The sequence below is a fragment of the Corylus avellana genome, chromosome ca1 (assembly GCF_901000735.1).
Source record: "Corylus avellana chromosome ca1, CavTom2PMs-1.0".
Taxonomy (NCBI): Eukaryota; Viridiplantae; Streptophyta; class Magnoliopsida; order Fagales; family Betulaceae; genus Corylus; species Corylus avellana.
The window spans coordinates 31,422,775-31,442,561 of record NC_081541.1 but is presented as its reverse complement, the minus strand read 5'-3'; the positions used below and the strand labels follow the sequence as shown (position 1 = coordinate 31,442,561).

The following is a 19,787-nucleotide window of genomic DNA, read 5'->3' as shown; positions in this document are numbered from 1 at the left end:
TTTGTTTGGTTGTAACGTTGGAATAGACTACCTAATCCTATTCCTTCGTTTGGTACAGTGCAATATGTTGGTGAATGGAATTGTATTGTGATCTTATTTCCTAAAATACCCTTATAATATAAATACAATTTATATTATTAAGGACTTTCATTCTTTTTTTTTTTTTTGAAACATAAACAATTTTACTATAATTTTTTTTTTTTTTAGTTATGTCATGTATATATAATTTTATATATATATACACGCTTAAACATGTATGAATAACCTGTGTTCAAGTGTGTGTATATATATCAGTGTGATTTTTAATTCAATTATATATATAACTAAATTAAAAATCACACTAAGAAAGTATAGAGAAAGAGAGATGGAGAAACAAAATAAAAAATAAAAATAAACCCTAAACAGAATCAAAGAGAAACGATACAAAGAATGGAGAAACAGAATAAAAAAAAATAATAAATCCTAAACAGAATCAAAGAGAAACGATACAGAGAATCAAAAGAAATAAAAAAACAGAAGAAAAATAAAAAAAAACTCAGAAACGTTTTGGGTACATATATATACACACACACACGCTTGAACAGGTATGAATAACCTGTGTTCAAGCGTGTGTGTGTATATATATATACGCTTGAACACAGGTTGTACGCTTGAACATAGGTTATATATATATATAATTGAATTAAAAATCAAACTGAGAAAATATAGAGAAAGAGAGATGGAGAAACAGAATAAAAAAAAAAAGCCTAAACAGAATCAAAGAGAAACGATACAGAGAATCAAAAGAAAAAAAAAAAACAGAGAAACGTTACAAAGAAAAAAAAAATCCAAGAAATAGAGAGAGAATGAAATAACCAAGAAACAAATAAGAGAAATCGAAGAGAAGAGAAGGAGAGAGAGATCGCTTGCGCAGAGAAGAGAGATCGTTGCTCTTTGAGAGATGGAGATCGTTTTGCAGAGTCTCCTTAAGAGATGTGGGTGCTAGAAGGGTGGGGTTTTTGTGGGAAATTTACACGATAATTTTAATCCCACAGGAAAGGATTAGCTAAGCCACTCGTTTTTGAGTGGCTTAGCTAACCCCGTGTATATAGGATTAGTAATCCCATGGGAATAGCTATTCCCAGGAATAGAATGTTACCAAACAAAGGACTAGCTATACCTAGTGTTAGTTAGTCCAATCCAAGGGTCTAATCCGCGAATCAAACGGGGCCTAATGATGGTTTTTTCCCAACCCGGAAAAATCCTAAACCCTAGCCGCCGCTCTATTACCCTACTTCATGCCCCGTTGCCACCGCCTTGTTAATCTCATACTCTCTAATGCCATATAGAGTTTTGTGTAATGCTGGCCGGCTATCTTAAATGGTATGGCAATGTTTGTAAATATAGCCAATGATAAGTAAGAAATCATATATAACTTAAACTCTACCATAACAATGCAAGTTAAACCCTATCTGACTACTAGAGTCCTATCATAAGTGTTCTATTGGCACTTGATGTTTATCTTCTTTATCTTCATCCTCTAGGTCATCTCTAGGAGTATGAGATTGATTAGGTCTAATACTCTGAGTTCACTTGTAATTTAGGCTAACCCCACAGTCTAATTTTGCATTTACCCATACTTTTTATATCGTACGAGTTATTTTTATTTATCCCAAAAAACTTTTTGTATTTTTTATTTAAAAAATAAAAAATAAAAAAATAAAAAAAAAACAAGATAGTTTAGTTTAATTTTTTATTTTAGTTTTTAAGAGAATAGGGGTATTTATTATAGGAATATAATAAATAAATAAAAAGTTGTGTTTTTGGCACACGTTGATAGCTTGTTATAATTAAGCCATGAAGTGTAAAAAAAAAAAAAAAAAAAAAAAAATTAGAGTTTAAAACAATATATTACATATGGTTTGGAATTTCTTCTTGAATTTAATATATATGCCAAAGTTAATTGTATTGTGATTCACGATGGAGTCTATATTGTTTCTCTGTTGGAATCCTCATAGTTTTAGGATTAAAAATTTTAAATATCTTTTTCGTAGGAATATGTATTATGAGTCCACCTTTTCTTTTTCTGCCATGATTTCTAATTTCTTTAGGATATGATGTAAATAATTTTACACTACAACATCAGATATTGGTCCTCAGGGTCAATGATAGGCTCACAAAGCTATTAATTTAATAGTAGAAGATATAATTAAGGTGTGGTTCTATCGAGAGAATGTATGTGAAATAGTCATATTCAAAATCTAAATTAGAGTAAGAGCCTAGATCCAATTCTAGCTCTCAGAACTCCCAAATCAATTCAAATAAGAAGATACAGCTCAAGTCTACTTCAACTCTTTAGTCTATAAAAAAACACACGCAGACTCTTTGATTATTTTACAAGAAAATACGGAATAGAAAAATCAACAGAATTGATTTTTCTGATTCTATATCTCCTTTCTTCTTTACGTACCACTCTGTTTCATCTATGGCTGAATTATACGGTAACCTTGGAGACTACCTTTCCTTCAGTGTATCCTCGTTTCTGAAGCAGATTTTATACCATAACAATAAAAAATCAAAGCCAAAGCCGTCAAAGCCAAAGCCGTCATTTGTTCATGTGTATGGTCGGTGGGATGAAGTTCCGGATGATATGATGGGTGAGATTTTAGGGCGCCTAAATATAATCGATCGCATTCGGTTAGGAGGTGTTTGCAAATCTTGGAGATCAATTGTGAAGCAAAAAGACATCCACAGTGCCCCTTCAGTACCATGGCTGCTTCTCCCTCACGCCCAAAATTGCAACTCCTTAAGCTTCTTCAGCATGTCGGAAGGCATAGTTCATAATATAAAGCTACCTAAGGCGGCGCAGGGAGGTTGGTGTTTTGGATCTTCCAAAGGTTGGTTAACTATTGCTAGGGGAACACAAGATGACCCACAAGTTTTTCTTTTGAATCCCGTTTCAGGATTCCAACGCCACCTTCCATCCTTGTCAACAATCCCATCTTTCAAGGATTTTGTTGACGTGGCGTGGCATCCAAACCACATTACTTCTTTTATTCGAAAGATTGAACTATCGTCTACAGACCTTTCAAAATGTATTGTTGCAGCAACTTTCAGGTTGCGGACGGCTGACCTTTTAGCGGTTTGCAAGGTCGGCGATAAGGAATGGAGGGTCTTCCAAGGACTAAAGGATAAATATCCTGCTTACTTCGACGTCAAGTTTCATGAAGACAAGTTGTACGCTTTAGTACACCACATGCACATGATGGAAGAAGAAGAAGAAGGCAGTTTCACAAGTTATACCTTGGAATTGGGAAGCCGTGAAGAAGCCATCGTTTTGAAACTAATTCCAAATATTAGTGCACGACGTGTACCCTACGAAGATATGGATTGTGAAATTAACGGTGACATTATTATTCACAAGGATATTGGGGTGGAATCACACTTGGTGGAGTCGGACAGTGAATTGTTGATTGTGAGCGCACTAATGAATAATCTCTTTACAGTAGTATACAATGAGGATGAGGAAGAAGAAGAAGAAGACCTGTCGTTTGATTTTAATTACATGAAAACAACCAAATATCAAGTGTTCAAGATTGGTTGGTCCACTTTTACGTTCACTAGGGTAGCTAGTATAGGTGATAAAATGTTATTTGTGTCACAAAGCGAGTCATCATCTCTTTCAGCTCCAGATTTCAATGGTTTTTCTGGGAATCGGATTTACTTTTCAGAAGACAGTCTTACATATGGTTTGAATACTCCTGATCCAATAGTTTGCCAAGAATCTGGCGTTTTCTACCTTGATGACGATAGGATTGAACGCTGTTTTCCTAGCATCAATCTTCCAACGCAGTGTCAAATGTGTTGGTTTACACCACATCCGGATCCATGATGCTATAACAAATTTATTCTCATTGTAATTTATCTATTCATCTACCTTTGATTATTGTAATTTATCTTTAATTTATTTCATGTTTTATTTTAATTTATGAATTACTACTTATTTAAATATTATGTAGGTCCACCACAACTGGATTGCGTTTAAGGTGCTTTTAACACTCAAAAAGTCCGTTTGAAAAAAAAAATACTTGTTTGGTAATGTTTGCTCAAAAGCGTTTTTTGACTTAAAAGATGTTTATATATTTTATGTACATAATCAAAGGTGTACATTCATTTGCCAGAGAGCTTTGAAACCCTTATGCGGTACGTACCTACAGCCCATAGCTGTTGTTTTGGGCGTACCGATGTACCATGTCATACTATGTAATTAATATTATCCGTCTTTTACATGCATAGTTTTACAAGTCTAATCATTATCTTGTTTATCAGCATACATTTTCGTAAAAGGGAGTTCACAGCAGTCTAAAATGTACTTCATGAGAGTTACAAAATATGCATGTTTGATATATATATATATATAGTCGTGCAATGCTGGAAAAGTAACAACAAGTATCCATGTGAGTTTGTCTCTTCTATAAAATCCCTTTGAGGGTCCATAACCTCAAATACTGAGAAAAAAAAAAAAAAAAAAAAACCTATCATTAGTTCTAAATCCAACTAAAACGAACATAAAATATGAAAACAGTGGCTATTGGACGATAGGTCAAAGTGGCTTTCCCTAGAACGCTTCGAGTCTTAAGCCGTACGTCCGCTCAAAGAGTTCAGGTAGAACCTCATTTGTTCCAAACGTCCTCTTATCCTCCCAAATTGGTTTCAAAGCTACCCAAAGGATTTCTAGGACCTTCTTATCTCAACACAATGTGTCCATACATAAGAAAATACGTTCTACAAAGAGGAAAGGCTAAACCAACTTAAATGAAGATTAAAGGTACAATCTAGCTAGAATCTCAAAACAACAACTAAGCTAGTCTAGAAAAGCAATATAACAACTAAAGAGAAAGCTTAAGCGTAGAAGATTACCTCCTTAAAGCAAAACCTCAAAGAAACCACATCTTCTTCACCAAGAACTCACCATACTCATAGAGGGGTTCCAGAGGGCTCAGGGGCGAAAATGGAGAGTAAATGGGCGTGTAGGGGTGGATATTTATAGGTGGAAAACGTTGTGAGCGCTGTAGGGCTGTTAGAAAAGCAACTTATGTACAATACTATAGGGGCATACGTCCGCGTACTATTAACCTAACGAACCTAAGGCTGCATCGTACATATGAACATTAACCAGTGGTCAACCAAAAGTCAGCGTACATCCGTGTACTATTTGCAGGCGTACGTCCACGTGGTCCCCCATGCGTAGGTCCATATACTATTTGCAAGCGTACGTCCGCATGGTCCCCTATGCGTACGTCCGGTCAGAAAGTGTGAAATTATCAAAATGCCCTCTTAGCTGTTTCTAGTGACCCAAAGCCCAAATTAACTTTCTAACTAAACTACTTAAACTTATTTAATTATTTGGGTCACTACATGTAGTGACTTATAAATGAAAATGAAAAGGATAACCAAAGAAAAAAAATCATAAATCAAGATGCTTAAATATTAGATGCAAAAATGAGCAATCTTGGTTCTTGAATTTATTTTATTTTATTTTATTTTTTTAAATGATGCTAAAAGAGATGTAAGCGGATAGTTAAGCAACCGTTTACCCATTCCCTAAAATCCAAATAATCAAAAGAGATGAAGTCACTTCAAAACCAAATAATAAGATGGTCGTGTAAGATAAGCAAACAATGTCTAAGATGAGAATAAGTGAATCTATTTCATTTATAATTGTATTAATGTAGATTATGTTTTTTTTTTTTTGACATATTCACACAAGGGAAGGGGGGGGGGGATTCGAACTAGTTATCTCTGCTTTATAAGGCGTGGTCTATAACCGATTGAACTACCATTGGGAACTAATGTAGATTATGTTGCAATGTAATAAACTTGCTTTATTTTTGAGCTGTTTTTCATTAACAATTTTTATGGTTTTTAATCTTCAAACGTTTATTATCATTTGTTATTAAGCGCATGTTTGGGTCGGCGATAATATAGATGAAGATCACATAGAGAGAGAGATCTACAGAAAAGAGACTTAGAAAAAATAAAGAGAAAAATATAGACGAAGATCAGAGAGAGAGAGATCTGCATAAAAGAGACTTAAAAAAAATAGAGAGAAAAATGTGGGGGCCGGGGTTTCCCCACTGCAGCAGTACGCGTAAGGGGAAAGTCTTTTATTTATTTATTTACTTTTCTTTTCTTTTTTTGTTTATTTTGTGTTTATTTGGTGATTATATATTCTTATTTTAATGATGTAAGTATTTTATTATTCTCAATAACATTACATGTCCTTTTTGGTCATTTTTGCAACTAAAAGCATTTTCTTAGTTTAGTTACCTAACATCAATAACTTCAAAAAAAACACTTCAGACATGCAGTTACCAAACGTGTAAACAGCTTTTCGATAGAAGTGTTTTTGACAAAAACTCACAGACAAAAGCTCTACATCCAAAAGTTCTATTTTTCACCACAATACCAAACAGACTCTAAGACAAGTTAGCATTGGACTTTAAGGCAATATGTTTTCATACGGATTTTACATTGTCTTTAACAAATGGTTATGGGCTTTAAAAATGAACTAGGATCTTCTCCTCGGTTAGTAATAACATGAGGGTAAACTGACAGTTAAAAAATCTAATTATTACTAATCGGCTCTTTTCCAGTTCTTTTAAAATGGAAAGAATCTCGGTCCTTTAAAATCATATTAATTACTTTTATGACATTTTAAAGCTATTGATTTTTTTTTTTAACTGTTTGGTCATTAACATATACCGAAGATTATATTGTGACCGTTGGTCATTAAAAGTTAGAAAATCACCGCACATTCATGCGATTAGTTAATAGCGTGAGTGGATAGACCCACCAAAAAAAAAATTATTGTTACCGCGCACAACAATAATGAATAATATGGAATATCGAAAAAGAGAGAGTTGAGATACGGATTTACGTCCACGGTTCAACACGATGCCTACGTCTATAGAGAGTAACTATATTTTACTATTAATGATTCAGGGTTACAACATAATATATGTCCCTATGGGGTAGCTCAATCGGCTGTGGATCACGCCTTATGAAGCAGTGACCACTAGTTCGACAATATAATATATATATCCTTTATTGTACGTACGTATTTTGAAAAACCCCAAAATAATGCAAAACTAAATATATGGGAACAAGAAACAAAAAAGATAAAAAATTTTGACACCAATACTTTCGATAGCTATAAGCCTATATATAGCCGTACATCACAATCTCCCTCCAGCTCTCGCACGATATCGTCTCCTCATCAAGTCGAGCTTGAGGCACACTTCGCCCACACGGCTAGCAGCGCCTCCTGCGTGCTAGGAGGGTGGTAGTAAAATGCAAGTGTAACGGTCACAGAGGTGTTTCGTCGTTTCGATGACCGTTTGGTCATCCGACAAAAAGCGACGATTCTTAAAGCGCAAGGAAGCCAGTCGAAAGGCTGGATGCAACAAGAGTTGAAAACGGCGAATTTATTGGGCGGTAATAATCGTTTTGTTCTGTTGGTGTTACTTCCTGTTTTCCCCATCACCGGAGGAATTAATCTTTCTTCTTCAGTTTCTGATCAAACTGAGCCACACATATCTAAAGACAACCACTTCTTTACATATGTGCGAATCAGTTTGATAAAAAAAATGGAGAAGATGAATTCCTCCGATGAGGAGGAAAAATGAAGGACAGCCATCAAACCAAGAAGATTACTACCGCCCAATGAATCTGCCGTTGTCACCTCTTGTTGCATGCAGCAGGCTTTCGCCAGACTTCCTTGTGCTTTTTTTTTTGATAAAAGAACTGAGTTTGCAGACGAATGGTGGAAAAGGAGAGAAATTGCGTTTTTAATGTATGTTTTGATTGGTTGGTAGTGAATGTAACTTACATGATTATTTCAATGAGATTTCTTGTGCTCCAAAAAATGCAAAATTAAATGTTTTTTGGTATTCTCTTTGTCAGCAACCAACCAATTAACCAGAGTATGAGGCTTTTGGTGTTTACTATTTTGGCATGAGCTACGGTTGTGTTAATGTTTTTTGTTTTTTAATTGGTTGCCAGATATCTCTCTCTCTCTCTCTCTCTCTCTCTAAGGCGGAATTAGAGAGAGATAGGTGAATGAGGAATGAGGATTTGGGTTCCAAAACCCTTCCAAGGGGTTTCAGCTCTACGCAGCGTTGAGAAACCAGTTTTCAGTGTGATACGAGCAGCCCAACTCACAAAAAATGATTATGGGCTCTGTTGGGCTAATTGGGGCCCTATGGCCAGCTCCAGAGCTCCACTACCACACCGAACCCATTTTTGGGTAAGCAAATTAAACTTTATACTTATATTTTTCAAAGCCTTCAAGTAATCAATGATATCAGCGATTAAAAATCTGGAACATGAGCTGTCTGCATGCACGCAACAATGAAAATAAACCCTATTGTTATTAATTTATGATAAAATTTTATCATGTTATTTGTTGGAATCAATTTTTTCGGACAACAGAATTGGTGATTGGTCACCTGGAAAACAGAGAAAACAGCTGCCGAAAAACTATCAGTCCCTCCTTAGGAGAACCAGAGATACTCCAATACTTAAGTCAATGAGACATTTAAGAGAAAAATTGAATAGAGATATTTTTAGAAGAGAGAGCCACGATACCCCATTTATGGAGGGAACCGGATCCTCTCCAGTCCAAAACTCCAGTTCATTTTGGACCAGAGAGTATCTAGTTCATGGCTAAGATTTCTTTTTAAAAATCTTAAAAACACAAATAGGACACATGTCATACTATAAAAAAATAATAATAATAAAATATTGTTTAACATTAAAAAAATAATAATAATAATAATAATAAAAAGATCTCGGCTATAGGGGGTGGCCGGCCACCTCCATTTTAGCTCAAGCCACCCCCAATGGCCGACCAGGGGTGACCAAACCACCCCTTGGGGCCAACCTATTATTATTATTATTATTATTATTATTTTCGTTTGACCCCCGGCCATCCCAAGCCCACCCAAGGCTCTTGGAGGTGGTTTAGCCACCTCTGGTTGGCCATTAAGCCACCCCCTATTTAAAATGAGGGTGGCCGACTACCCCTATGGCCAAGGTGAAGTGGCCAACCACCCCTTATTTTTTTATTAATTTGTTTTTTTTTTAAATGTTAAATAATATTTTATTATTATTTTTATTAGTGGGACACGTCCCATTTGTGGTTCTTAATTTTTAAAAAGAAATCTTAACCATAAATTGAATACTTTCCAATCCGTAAAGGATTCGGATCCTTCATGGAGTCAGGGGCCCATTTTAAGGAGCGAGTGGCCAATACTTTTAAGGAGAGATTTCTAAATGTGGAGGTGGCGGGCAGAGAACTATTTGATTTTTGTTTTTTTTTTTTAATTATGTAGTTGAGTGTTTGATTGAGCATTAAAGGCAAATTTATTATACCAACACTATTAATTTATAATAAAACATGAAAAATATTCAGTACGTGACAAAATTTTAACTAATTAGGTGTTACCTATAGGAGATCAACCTCTAGAATGTGCATAGTCACGGCTATCGATCTGCTTCTAAAACTAAATACTATCCAAAGTCGAGTGATATAAATGATATCTTTCAATTTTTAACATTATCGATTTAAAGTTTTAAGCACATATAGTAACAATGAACCCAAAAATAAAAAATTTCTTGGAGTACTAAATTTTTATTACAATCCTCTTATAAATTTGCATGACGGTCTAAATTTTATAAGAATAAGCGCGATGTAATGAAAATTTATAATAACCGATCGACGTGATAAATGTCAAGTACACTGTCATGTTAACTTGTAAACGCGGTTACATGATAAAGGTCATGTAAACTGTCACGTGGCACCCCATATTTTAGAGAATGGGAAATGGAGTCGATCTGGTTAAGGTTTTTAAGAGGGGTAAAACAGTTATTTTAATTTTTTGAACAATTTTATCCCTTTGAAAAATACTAACAGGCTCTTCTCAATTTCATTTAAAATGAAGAAGATCATTCTCCATATTTTAATGAATGATGTGTTAAATGTCACGATAGTTTGTAAATGACTTATATAGTTACATCGACTCTACTACCTATGCTTTTCTTATTCTCCCTTTATCAACTCTTAATTCTCCAATTGGAACCAAAATATATATATATATCTTAATTCTCAATTTCAATAGATCTAAAAATAGAAAAGAATTTTCAGAAATTCATTCGAAAATGGCTGCGTGGAAGGACAACATATATACCATCCAGATTCAACGACAAATGAATGAATGAATGGGATTAAATAATAATAATAATAATATTCATCTTGGCAACACCTTTGATTGCATAATCGTCTTCTAGAACAAGAGCCACGTATGCATGTCAACATTGAAACACCACGCCGATTCGATGGGGTTTAATATAAAATTGAATTATCATCATCATCTTCGTCATCATTATTGAGTGCTTTAATTACTATCACTCTCAAAGGTTATTGTCTGCAAAATTAGTTCAAAGAATCATGGAGATTGCCAATACATTAAAGAACATGATCATTGATTCAACGGTTCAAATATGTCAACAGCAGAAGCTAACAGGATCTAAACTATAATATTGTTCTTTAATCCCTCGTGTTCGACCCATCAATTGAAACTCATAAGCTAATGCACGACAACAACAGCAATAAAGCACTGCCACTATTTTATATTTCTGGAATATCAACCTCCACCTATATATTAAATCATTAATTTTTTTCTTTTTCATAATGAGGATTCAACTATGTCAAACATGGATCACGATGAAATAAAGTGGAGTAGATTAGATTTTAAACACTTAATTATAATTATAATTATGTATATCTCATCGCGCATCGAATATGTTGCTACGTCATTTAATATTTTCAAATAACGTTGACACCATAGATAACATTAAATGTAACAAAATAAAATCTTAACTTTAATATGTTCAGACGGTTCAAAAAGAAAATTTTAATGGGTCTCAAACTTTAAAATAAGTGCACAAAACGCAACAAAATAAATCATCTTCATTTCATACATATCCAGCCCATGCACTGCGACGGGTCTTTAACTTTTAAACAAGTGCACTTTAACCTAAATGTGCATCATACAGGACACTATTTATACCCTTAAATGAAACAAAATAAAATCTTAACGGTAATTAGACGGTCCAATCCATAGGCGTAAAGCCACCAACTTTTAGGTTAATTCCAAAATTGAATTTGTGTGGGTCTCTTAACTTTCAAAGTGCACCTCAAAACTAATTAAGCATGTGCCTCTTTATCGTGGACCTAATTGGGTCATATCTGGCTACTTCTCTCTCTTGCTGCCAATACAAAAGGATAGGCTATTCATCGCGTACATGTATTGCAATTGGTGCAAAAAAGGACCACCTAAAATGCTATCACATCAAGCTGGTAAAGGTCCAGGGGGGATACTGCTATATATCTTGTTTTTGAGAGATTTTCACAGGGTTTTTGAGTTGAATTTTGGCTAAGGAGATTCAATTGGGTGCTCATGTAGATATGGTCAGAGCAAAATTGCCCCAATAGTAGAATCAATTTGCTCGAGTTAGGTCTCATCAATGTGTTCAAAAGTCAGGGGTCAACTTGATGTAAAAGTTAACCTAATTCTCAATGCCCCAACAAAAAAATGGTCAGACCATGTATTATGTTAAACTACGACTAGTCGCCTTAGATGAAGCATCATGCATGTCTGGAATAATATTTCTAACATCTTTTGCTGTTGGAATATGACTAAATAATTAGAACTAGGGTTTCTATGCTTTGCATTAATCATTGTTAATACGCGCTAATTTGCCTTAGGAGGTAACACTTTTGCTTCCCTTAGTATTATTTTAATATAAAAAGGTTTTCTCTTTCCTCTCCTTCTTCCTTCTTTCTTTTAGCATTTATTTGAAATAATATTTAAATGGTATAGGAAAATGTTAAGAGAAGCTAATGTGTAGTTTATTTGCAACCCTAGTGGAGTTGGGTTAGCTGTGCGGCTCCTAAAAAGTATGTGCTCTACTATAGACTATAGTCACGCCCAAGCAGAATAGCCACAGTTATGGTCTGTTTGGGTGTGCGTTTGAGATGCCTGAAAGTACGTTTAATACTCAGAATATCAATTTGAAAGAAAAAAAAAAAAAAAAAAAGTATCCATTTGGTAACAAAAATTGAAAGCTATATTTCTTAAACACAATCTCAAACATACTCTTAGTCCCCCTCACCTTCCTTTATTAATAATTAGAAGAAAAATGTTGTAGATAGTTTAATATTGCAATTTGCAAATGAAAACATTGGGTATGTATCAATCATGCTACCATGTACTCTAGAAGTACTCTGGAGACTATGATTGGTACGTAGTCTCCTTGTTCAAATGTAAAATGGCAACCCATGGCCTCCCTTTTGCACGTACGGTGCAATACATGAATTATATATGATGAATTGATGATGATCAATGTATATTGCTTGCTATAAACACAAGTATAAAGCAGTTTAAATATTATGAAATAATGACGTTGGTCTTCTATAACATAATACGATTGTCTATTGATCACTTGAATATTAATATAGATGATTTATTTTTATATTAAAATTTTATTCTATTATATTTAATGATATATATAGTACCACGTTGATCTACATTGCACCGTATCATTTAAAATTTTAAGAACTCGTGTCATGTTGAAATGTTTTTGAAAAAATAATATTTTTTTTTTTTTTAAAAAAAAAAAAACCCTTGTTTATATATATATATGACACCTATTTGTTATACAAATCGACTAATAACCCAAATAAATTGCAAGTTCTTTCTCTTTTTAAATTGATGCGGCCAATTTGATAGTCTATTCTTTCTATCATAACCCTTGACATCCATGAATGTGCAAAGATTGACAAATGAATTATAAAAAGTTTATATGTAAACCACCTTCAAGGATACCACCTTCCTTAGATTTCCCGTAATGATAATATTGTTGACCATGGAAGCAGTTCCAAAATATATAGCTAGCTAGCTGAAAGTCTGAAAGGTCGTTGATTTCAAATATCGGACCCAGTACCCTTTTGAATTCTATCTTCTAGCTTCATCGCATCTTTGTCCTGCCTTTTTCTCATTAGATTCCGTGTCATGCAAAACGTTATGTAAATTGACTCTTATCATCAACATTCAACAATCTTCTAGATAAAATATATATACAATTAAAATGGTAGGAGGAAGCGACCAACTGCGCGGCTACTCTGTCTGGGTACGCCTGTCAACTGGAAACTGTTCAGAAATGGCCTAGACAACGGGAGATGTAAGGATTCTCTCAAAGCCAATTGAGCCATATATAGCTTAACTCAGTCCCACCAAGACATCAATGATTTCTAAAGCAGCTAATACTAATAAAATTTGTGCGACTAATTCTTCGTCACAAAGAGTTGAATTCACAACCTAATACGTATCAAACTTTCTGAAAATTTCTTTGAAATCACTAAACCACCCAGCCACGGGTGGTCTAGAAAAAAAAAATATATATATATATATATATATATATATATATATATATATATATGTGCACGCACACATGCGGCAATCCCTATGATGGGTCAGGGTCATATATATATATGGCATGCATCATTGCATACATCATCACTATATATATATATATATATATACATATATATATATATGAGAGACTAAGAGGGAGTATTCTACTATATTGTGCAGGGTGTCGGTAATGAGGTCCAACTGTGATGAAGCTTCATTCATGGTGAAAAAGAGTTTGGTAGATTCCAAGTCAGTGGTCAATGTGATGTAACGGGAAGAAATTAAGTAGCATCAAAGAGACCCAGATAAGTGACGATCAAACTTCTTTGTCAAGTCATGGAATCAGAAAAAATAAAAATAGAAATAGAAATACTTTTTTGTTTTCTTCTGATTATAATCACCACCCCCATGAGTTGCAGTACTACTCAGGAAGGCCTTAACCCAGCTGTCTCATTTGGCCCCTCCTCATCAACTTTATCTCCTTAATTCAAACCCCATGAAAAAAATTTAGTTTGACTTTCTCTCTCTCTCTCTCCTGGTTTTTCTCAGGTGGGACTAGAATTATTATTAAGATAATGGAGCAAAACTAGAATTAATTTTATTCAATAATTATCCTACAATATGGGGCAAAACTAGAATATTCCGAGAGGAAAAAAAAAATCTAAAAAATAAAAATAAAAATTTAGAGGTAAAAATTAATTTTGAGGGTCTATTTAAAAATATATAAAATTTAGAAGAAAAATTCATCTTTTTGTGGGGACCTGGAATCCCCATGATGGCGGGAGTGATTTTGTCCGTGTCGATAACGCTAATGTGACCGACCGACACTTCTAAATAATCTTTGTTAAAATAAATAAAAAAAAATCATTTCACTCTCAACTTTATCTTTTTCACAATGTTAAAACAATAAACTGACAATCTCAACTAATTATTGAATAAATAAATAATTTATTTAGCCTTCAACTTTATCTCCTTAATTCAAACCAAGAAAACATAGTTTGATTCTCTCTCTTTCTCAGTTTCTCTCACAGATGAGACTAGAATTATTATTATTATAATATATTATAGATGAATAATGAATTAATTAAATCATTAAACCCAATTCAATGTACGAATTGAGCAAGAACATCTGATAGATGGGCCACTTTAATTAATGCTGCAAAACCTAGAACAGGTACATTGTTCTTAACTGAGACATGACTATATATATATATATATAGATTTGAGCTGAACAACATTATCCATATTGTCGATCTCTCCCAGCTGGTGGTTGAGATAAGGCAGCAGGTATAGCTATCAAAAGTGACCCTTAATTTTTTCCTTCTTATATATTTTTATGCTTTTCTTTAACTAATAAGGAGCTCAATGATTTAGCTCTTTCCAATTTCCATGCCCTAGCATATGATATGAGGAAGAAATAGTGATGGGAGAAACTCAAATTAACCTAATATTTTAGGCCATTTATGTGACCCACTAACTGCTATTTATTGGCCAAAGAAAATAGATATCACAATCTAACATTATAGCTTGTCTTTCTAAAAATATTAATGGTTCCAAATAACTTAATTAATTAATTCATTTGTTACCCTCTTGTGATATGAAAGTGATGTTAAAGATAGAAGAAAGTTTTCCTTTAAATTCCATTGAAATAAATTCTTTAAATATGCATGAAAGGAAACAAGTCTAAGTGGAATTTTCATTCTTCTCGCTTTTCTAAATGCAAAATTACCAATTAATTTGTTTATTTTCAAGTTTTTCTAACATCTCATCTCATTTCAATTGATAATATGACTAATTTGCTTCATCTTTCTTGTGACATTATCGATTTTAAGTAGGATTTTATCAATTTTAATTTTGGAAATATTCTTTAAAGCATTGAAGCTAACTCTCTCTCTCCCCCCCCCCACTCCGCGACCAAGGTTGTACCTTTCACTTTCTATCTGACTTTTCATCTTTCTTCATTGCTCCCTCTAAAGTCTCAATATATTACATTGAATTCTTTTCATCTTTCAATTAGTAATAATTATTTTACTTATTATCATAATTGTGGCATTAATTAAAGACATTGATTATTATAGAAGTGTCTTAATTGTAATAATAGTATTTAAAGGCCTTACTTCATTGGCGGCCCTAGGCAGGAAGAGCCAACCATGAGTCTATTAAATTATCATGTGTCCATAAATATACACGAAACATATATTAAACTACCTTAATTTATTTGAATTTATTTGTTACTTTTTTCCTTTGGAATTATCCACTCTTTCCATTTCATGGGCTTTGTAGGCCGGGGTGACACAATGCATGTCTTATTCTGTTCACGTGGCACACTTTTGGCTTCAAGAATGCCAATAATGGGAGGAATTGTACGGCAATATATATATATATATATCCCCACCATCTTTGCTCAGCTTCCACTTGCAGGCAGGCCCTGATCCAATTTTATTTGTGTCCCTTTTACATAAATTTAATTCAATTTTGTTAGGTAAAGGGACAAATCTCCCTCAGCTCCCCTTTATCCAATTTTATCTCTCACTACTGTTTCCTTCCATGCCTGTCATTTATATAATAATATTCTGTACCCAATAATGCAGATACTTAATTAAATATATAATAAACACTATATACATTCAGGGGAAGGCTTAATTTGCTCGTTGGTTAATGGATGATACCCCGAGTCCCTGACCATTGGTTGAATATTTATGTTGGATTGAGATTCTCCACAATTTTATTATTTAGATGGTTCGTAATTTTGAGCTTTATTTGTCCGAACATATTTTAAATAGCTTCGTTCTTTGTTCAAACAAATGAATTTTATAAAAACTCTTACATTTATTATTCGATTACTAACCAACAATTCAGACAGCAAATTATTAAGCTTCCGATATGATCCATCAATAGGATAAGAAGAGACACGTGTGTACAATGCAATCTGGTTCATGACTTTTACAAACTCATTGACAAGTTGGATATATATATATATATGAGGTTTGATACGGACACAACACAAACTGAACTTATGGCCAACTTCTCTCTTACGTGTAAAAAAAAATTGAATTTGAAACCAAACAAACTGTTTTTTTTTCCAAATTTTCAAAAACTCAAAATCCTTTTTATTATTATTATTTTTTTTTTTAAAATGACACATAGGAAAGAAGTTGGCCATAAGTTAGATTTATGTTATGACCTTAACATTTTCCTATATATATATATACCGTACCTTTTCTCAGTAAGTATTTGAAATGAAAGCAAATCACGAGCCTCTTTTTAACTTGTAGATTTGTCACTTACCCTTGTCTTGTTTACATTTATTGAAACTTTTTTGTTGGATTTTCTAACACGGAGATTTCTCTCGTGTGTCTATTACCGCCCGTGTTGATTTCAAAGGATATACCCGCAGGGAGCAATAGGCTCATTTAGGACATGTTTGGAATTGCATTAAAAAATTAAAAAATTATTTTTAGTATTTAAAAATTTTTGTGAAATAAAAGTTGACATATTTGGTAAAAAATTCTAAAAGTTTTTTTTTAACTATAAAAAATTACCAAAATGTACTTTTGATAAAAATTTAAAAATGAAGCTCTATTTCTCAAACGCAATCTCAAACAGACTCATTTTAAAGTTTAAAGCATAAGTTTAAGTGATTTTTTTTTTTTTATATTTAAATATTAATTAAATGATTTTTATTTGAATATTAATATTAAATAATATTTTTGTTCATATTCAGATGTACGTATGACGTCTATAATTAAAAGTATTTACAAATAAAAGAAATACTATTTATAATATAAAACTATATTATGACTACAATAAAACAAATTTTAAAACGTAGAACAATGTAACATGATTTATCAAAGAAACTATATTTTTTTGCTTAATTTTATGATAACATTATCTAACATTAACTCAAACTGCAAAACCATAATATATATATGGAAATTTAATTATTCATAACAATCAAAAAAAAAAAAAAAGTTAATGCAAGTGGCTGACCATAAGTGAGTTTTTGGTAATTAAGGAGTGTTGACCTCTCTTTTTTAATTACTTGTAAGATATAGAATGACTTATCACTTGATTTGAAGACCTGTAAATTGCTGAAAAATCATGAACCTAAGAAGATGAGAAGAATTCAATTTTCGAATAACACTTGAAGGAATAAATAAAGAGAAAATTAAAATAGAAAGTTACAAAAAAAGTGATATGTAATCGAATATGATATCAAAAAAAAAAAAAAAAAAGACAGAAATTTGCTACAAACTGATTTGTAGTTATTTCATACAAACCCATCTAATAAAGTGACATGTGTCTCATAGCGTATATTATTAAAAAATCCTGTGCTTTTTACATAGTAAGGAACACATGTTACTTTATTAGATAGGTTTGTATAAAATAGTTACAAACTAATTTGTAGAAAATTATCATCCCCAAAGAAGATGGACACTAAAGACTTTTTAGGCGTTTTAATTCTATATGTTGCAGTGAGAATTTATGCATTTTAAAGACTTTCAATCTACTTTAATTTTAAGCATTTAATTGAAACTTACGTCCGAAAAAAAGTTATGCAAGTTAGAGACTTTCATAAATGTGAAAATGAGACTTTTTTTTTCTTTTTTATTTTTTCAAAAAATGGTAGGCCGGAGAGATCAATTGTGGCTATCCTACTTGGGCGTGACTATAGTAGTACCTACCCGCTGGGAGCCGCACAAGAGGGGCTGAGACGTTGGGAACCACATGCGCTCCCTCAAGTCCGATTGAGTCATAGCCTGACCTAGCCCCACCATGGACATAAATGGGAATTCAAGGCGACTAATACTAATCAGATATATGCGGAGATTCTCCATTGCAGAAATTTAAACCCACTCCCTAGTGCATGCCATAAAAATGAGACTTTAAAAATAAGTAAACAAGGGACTTTCAATGAATATGAATAATAAGACTTTTGGTTAGTAATTATTTTGTTTACCATAATTAGCGGCATTTGTTAGAGACTATTAATTTATGAGCAGAAATTTTCTCCAAACCCATTTCGGAGGAAAATTCTTCCAACTTACTTCAATAAATGCCAAGTGTCATATCTCACATAAATATGGAAATTTAATTATTATAATTTCACATACGATCCAACCCTTCCAAAAATTATATTGTGGGTTATGTCGGTTTACCATAAGAGAAATGATATTTAGTAAATTCTTTTATGACTGTCATACAATTGATGTGATAGTGAATATTAGTTATTGATTTTTATTTTTACAATTAAAAAAAAGTTAATTTTTACAGTTACATCATGATAATTATATAAGAGTCGTATGAGAGCATATTAAAATATCATTACTCTTACCCTAAACATACTGATTAATTATGTCTTTTCATCATGAACATGCCCATCACTGTCAGAAATTATGTGTATGAAGGTGAACATGTATGTATATTTCTCTTCATGGCCAGCATCCATCGTTGCCAATGGGTAAAAACCTGATATCATATGATTCACGTTTTGGGAAGACGACAATGACCTCATCAAAGTTAAAAACTGGAAGGACAATCTGACATTTGTACTACCATTCATTCTCAAAAACTGTTTCCCACGGGAAAAAAGAATCCTAACAAGTGCTGAAAATTTTGTCTGCTTGGTTATTCTTTTGTGGTTGATTTTCATCTCCCTCTCTCTCTCTCTCTCTCTTTCTTTTTCCATGGCAGACCAGCCAGAAAACCAGTACGACATTGTGGTGAAAATTATAAATAGGTGTCCTCCATGGCTCCATGGCAGTAACATGTTATAAAAATGATTCCTGCGTGCAAAAATCATTTCAGTTCAGTTTGAGGAGTTAAATGTCTATGAAAACTGAGGTGCATGTGCATGCCTACCACGTGGGAATCAGCAAATTAACAAGGACAAAACAAAGAAAAAAATCAAAGCTATTGAAGATATTTGTTTTGTTTTATTTTTATTTTTATTTTTTTTTTTTTGACTTTCCTTCCTATTCATTATTGAACATGTAACATGCACGTGGAACCGGTGGGCGGTGTATTAGAACCGGAGAAAGAGAGAAAAAAAATTTATGGAAGGTTCGGTTTTAAACACTTATGTCGACCATTTTAAATAGTTATTAGGGTTACATTATACTTATTAACTTAATTATGTATCCTGATTTGTAGTTAAATAAATCGACTTATTCGAGTAAATCTAGATCGATTTATACACGAAAACATAAATCAACCTATACTAAGAAATATAAATATCAGAATATATTCTAACAACATGAAAGAACGTAC

General features: G+C 33.0%; 1 protein-coding gene across 1 annotated transcript; it reads left to right on the top strand.

Moving 5' to 3' along the window:
* The first annotated feature begins 2,464 nt into the window (after nucleotides 1–2,464).
* On the top strand, nucleotides 2,465–3,871 carry LOC132169894 (uncharacterized). Its single transcript, XM_059580839.1, has one exon. The coding sequence runs from the start codon at nucleotides 2,465–2,467 to the stop codon at nucleotides 3,869–3,871; it is 1,407 nt and encodes a 468-aa protein (XP_059436822.1).
* The last annotated feature ends 15,916 nt before the right edge of the window (nucleotides 3,872–19,787 follow it).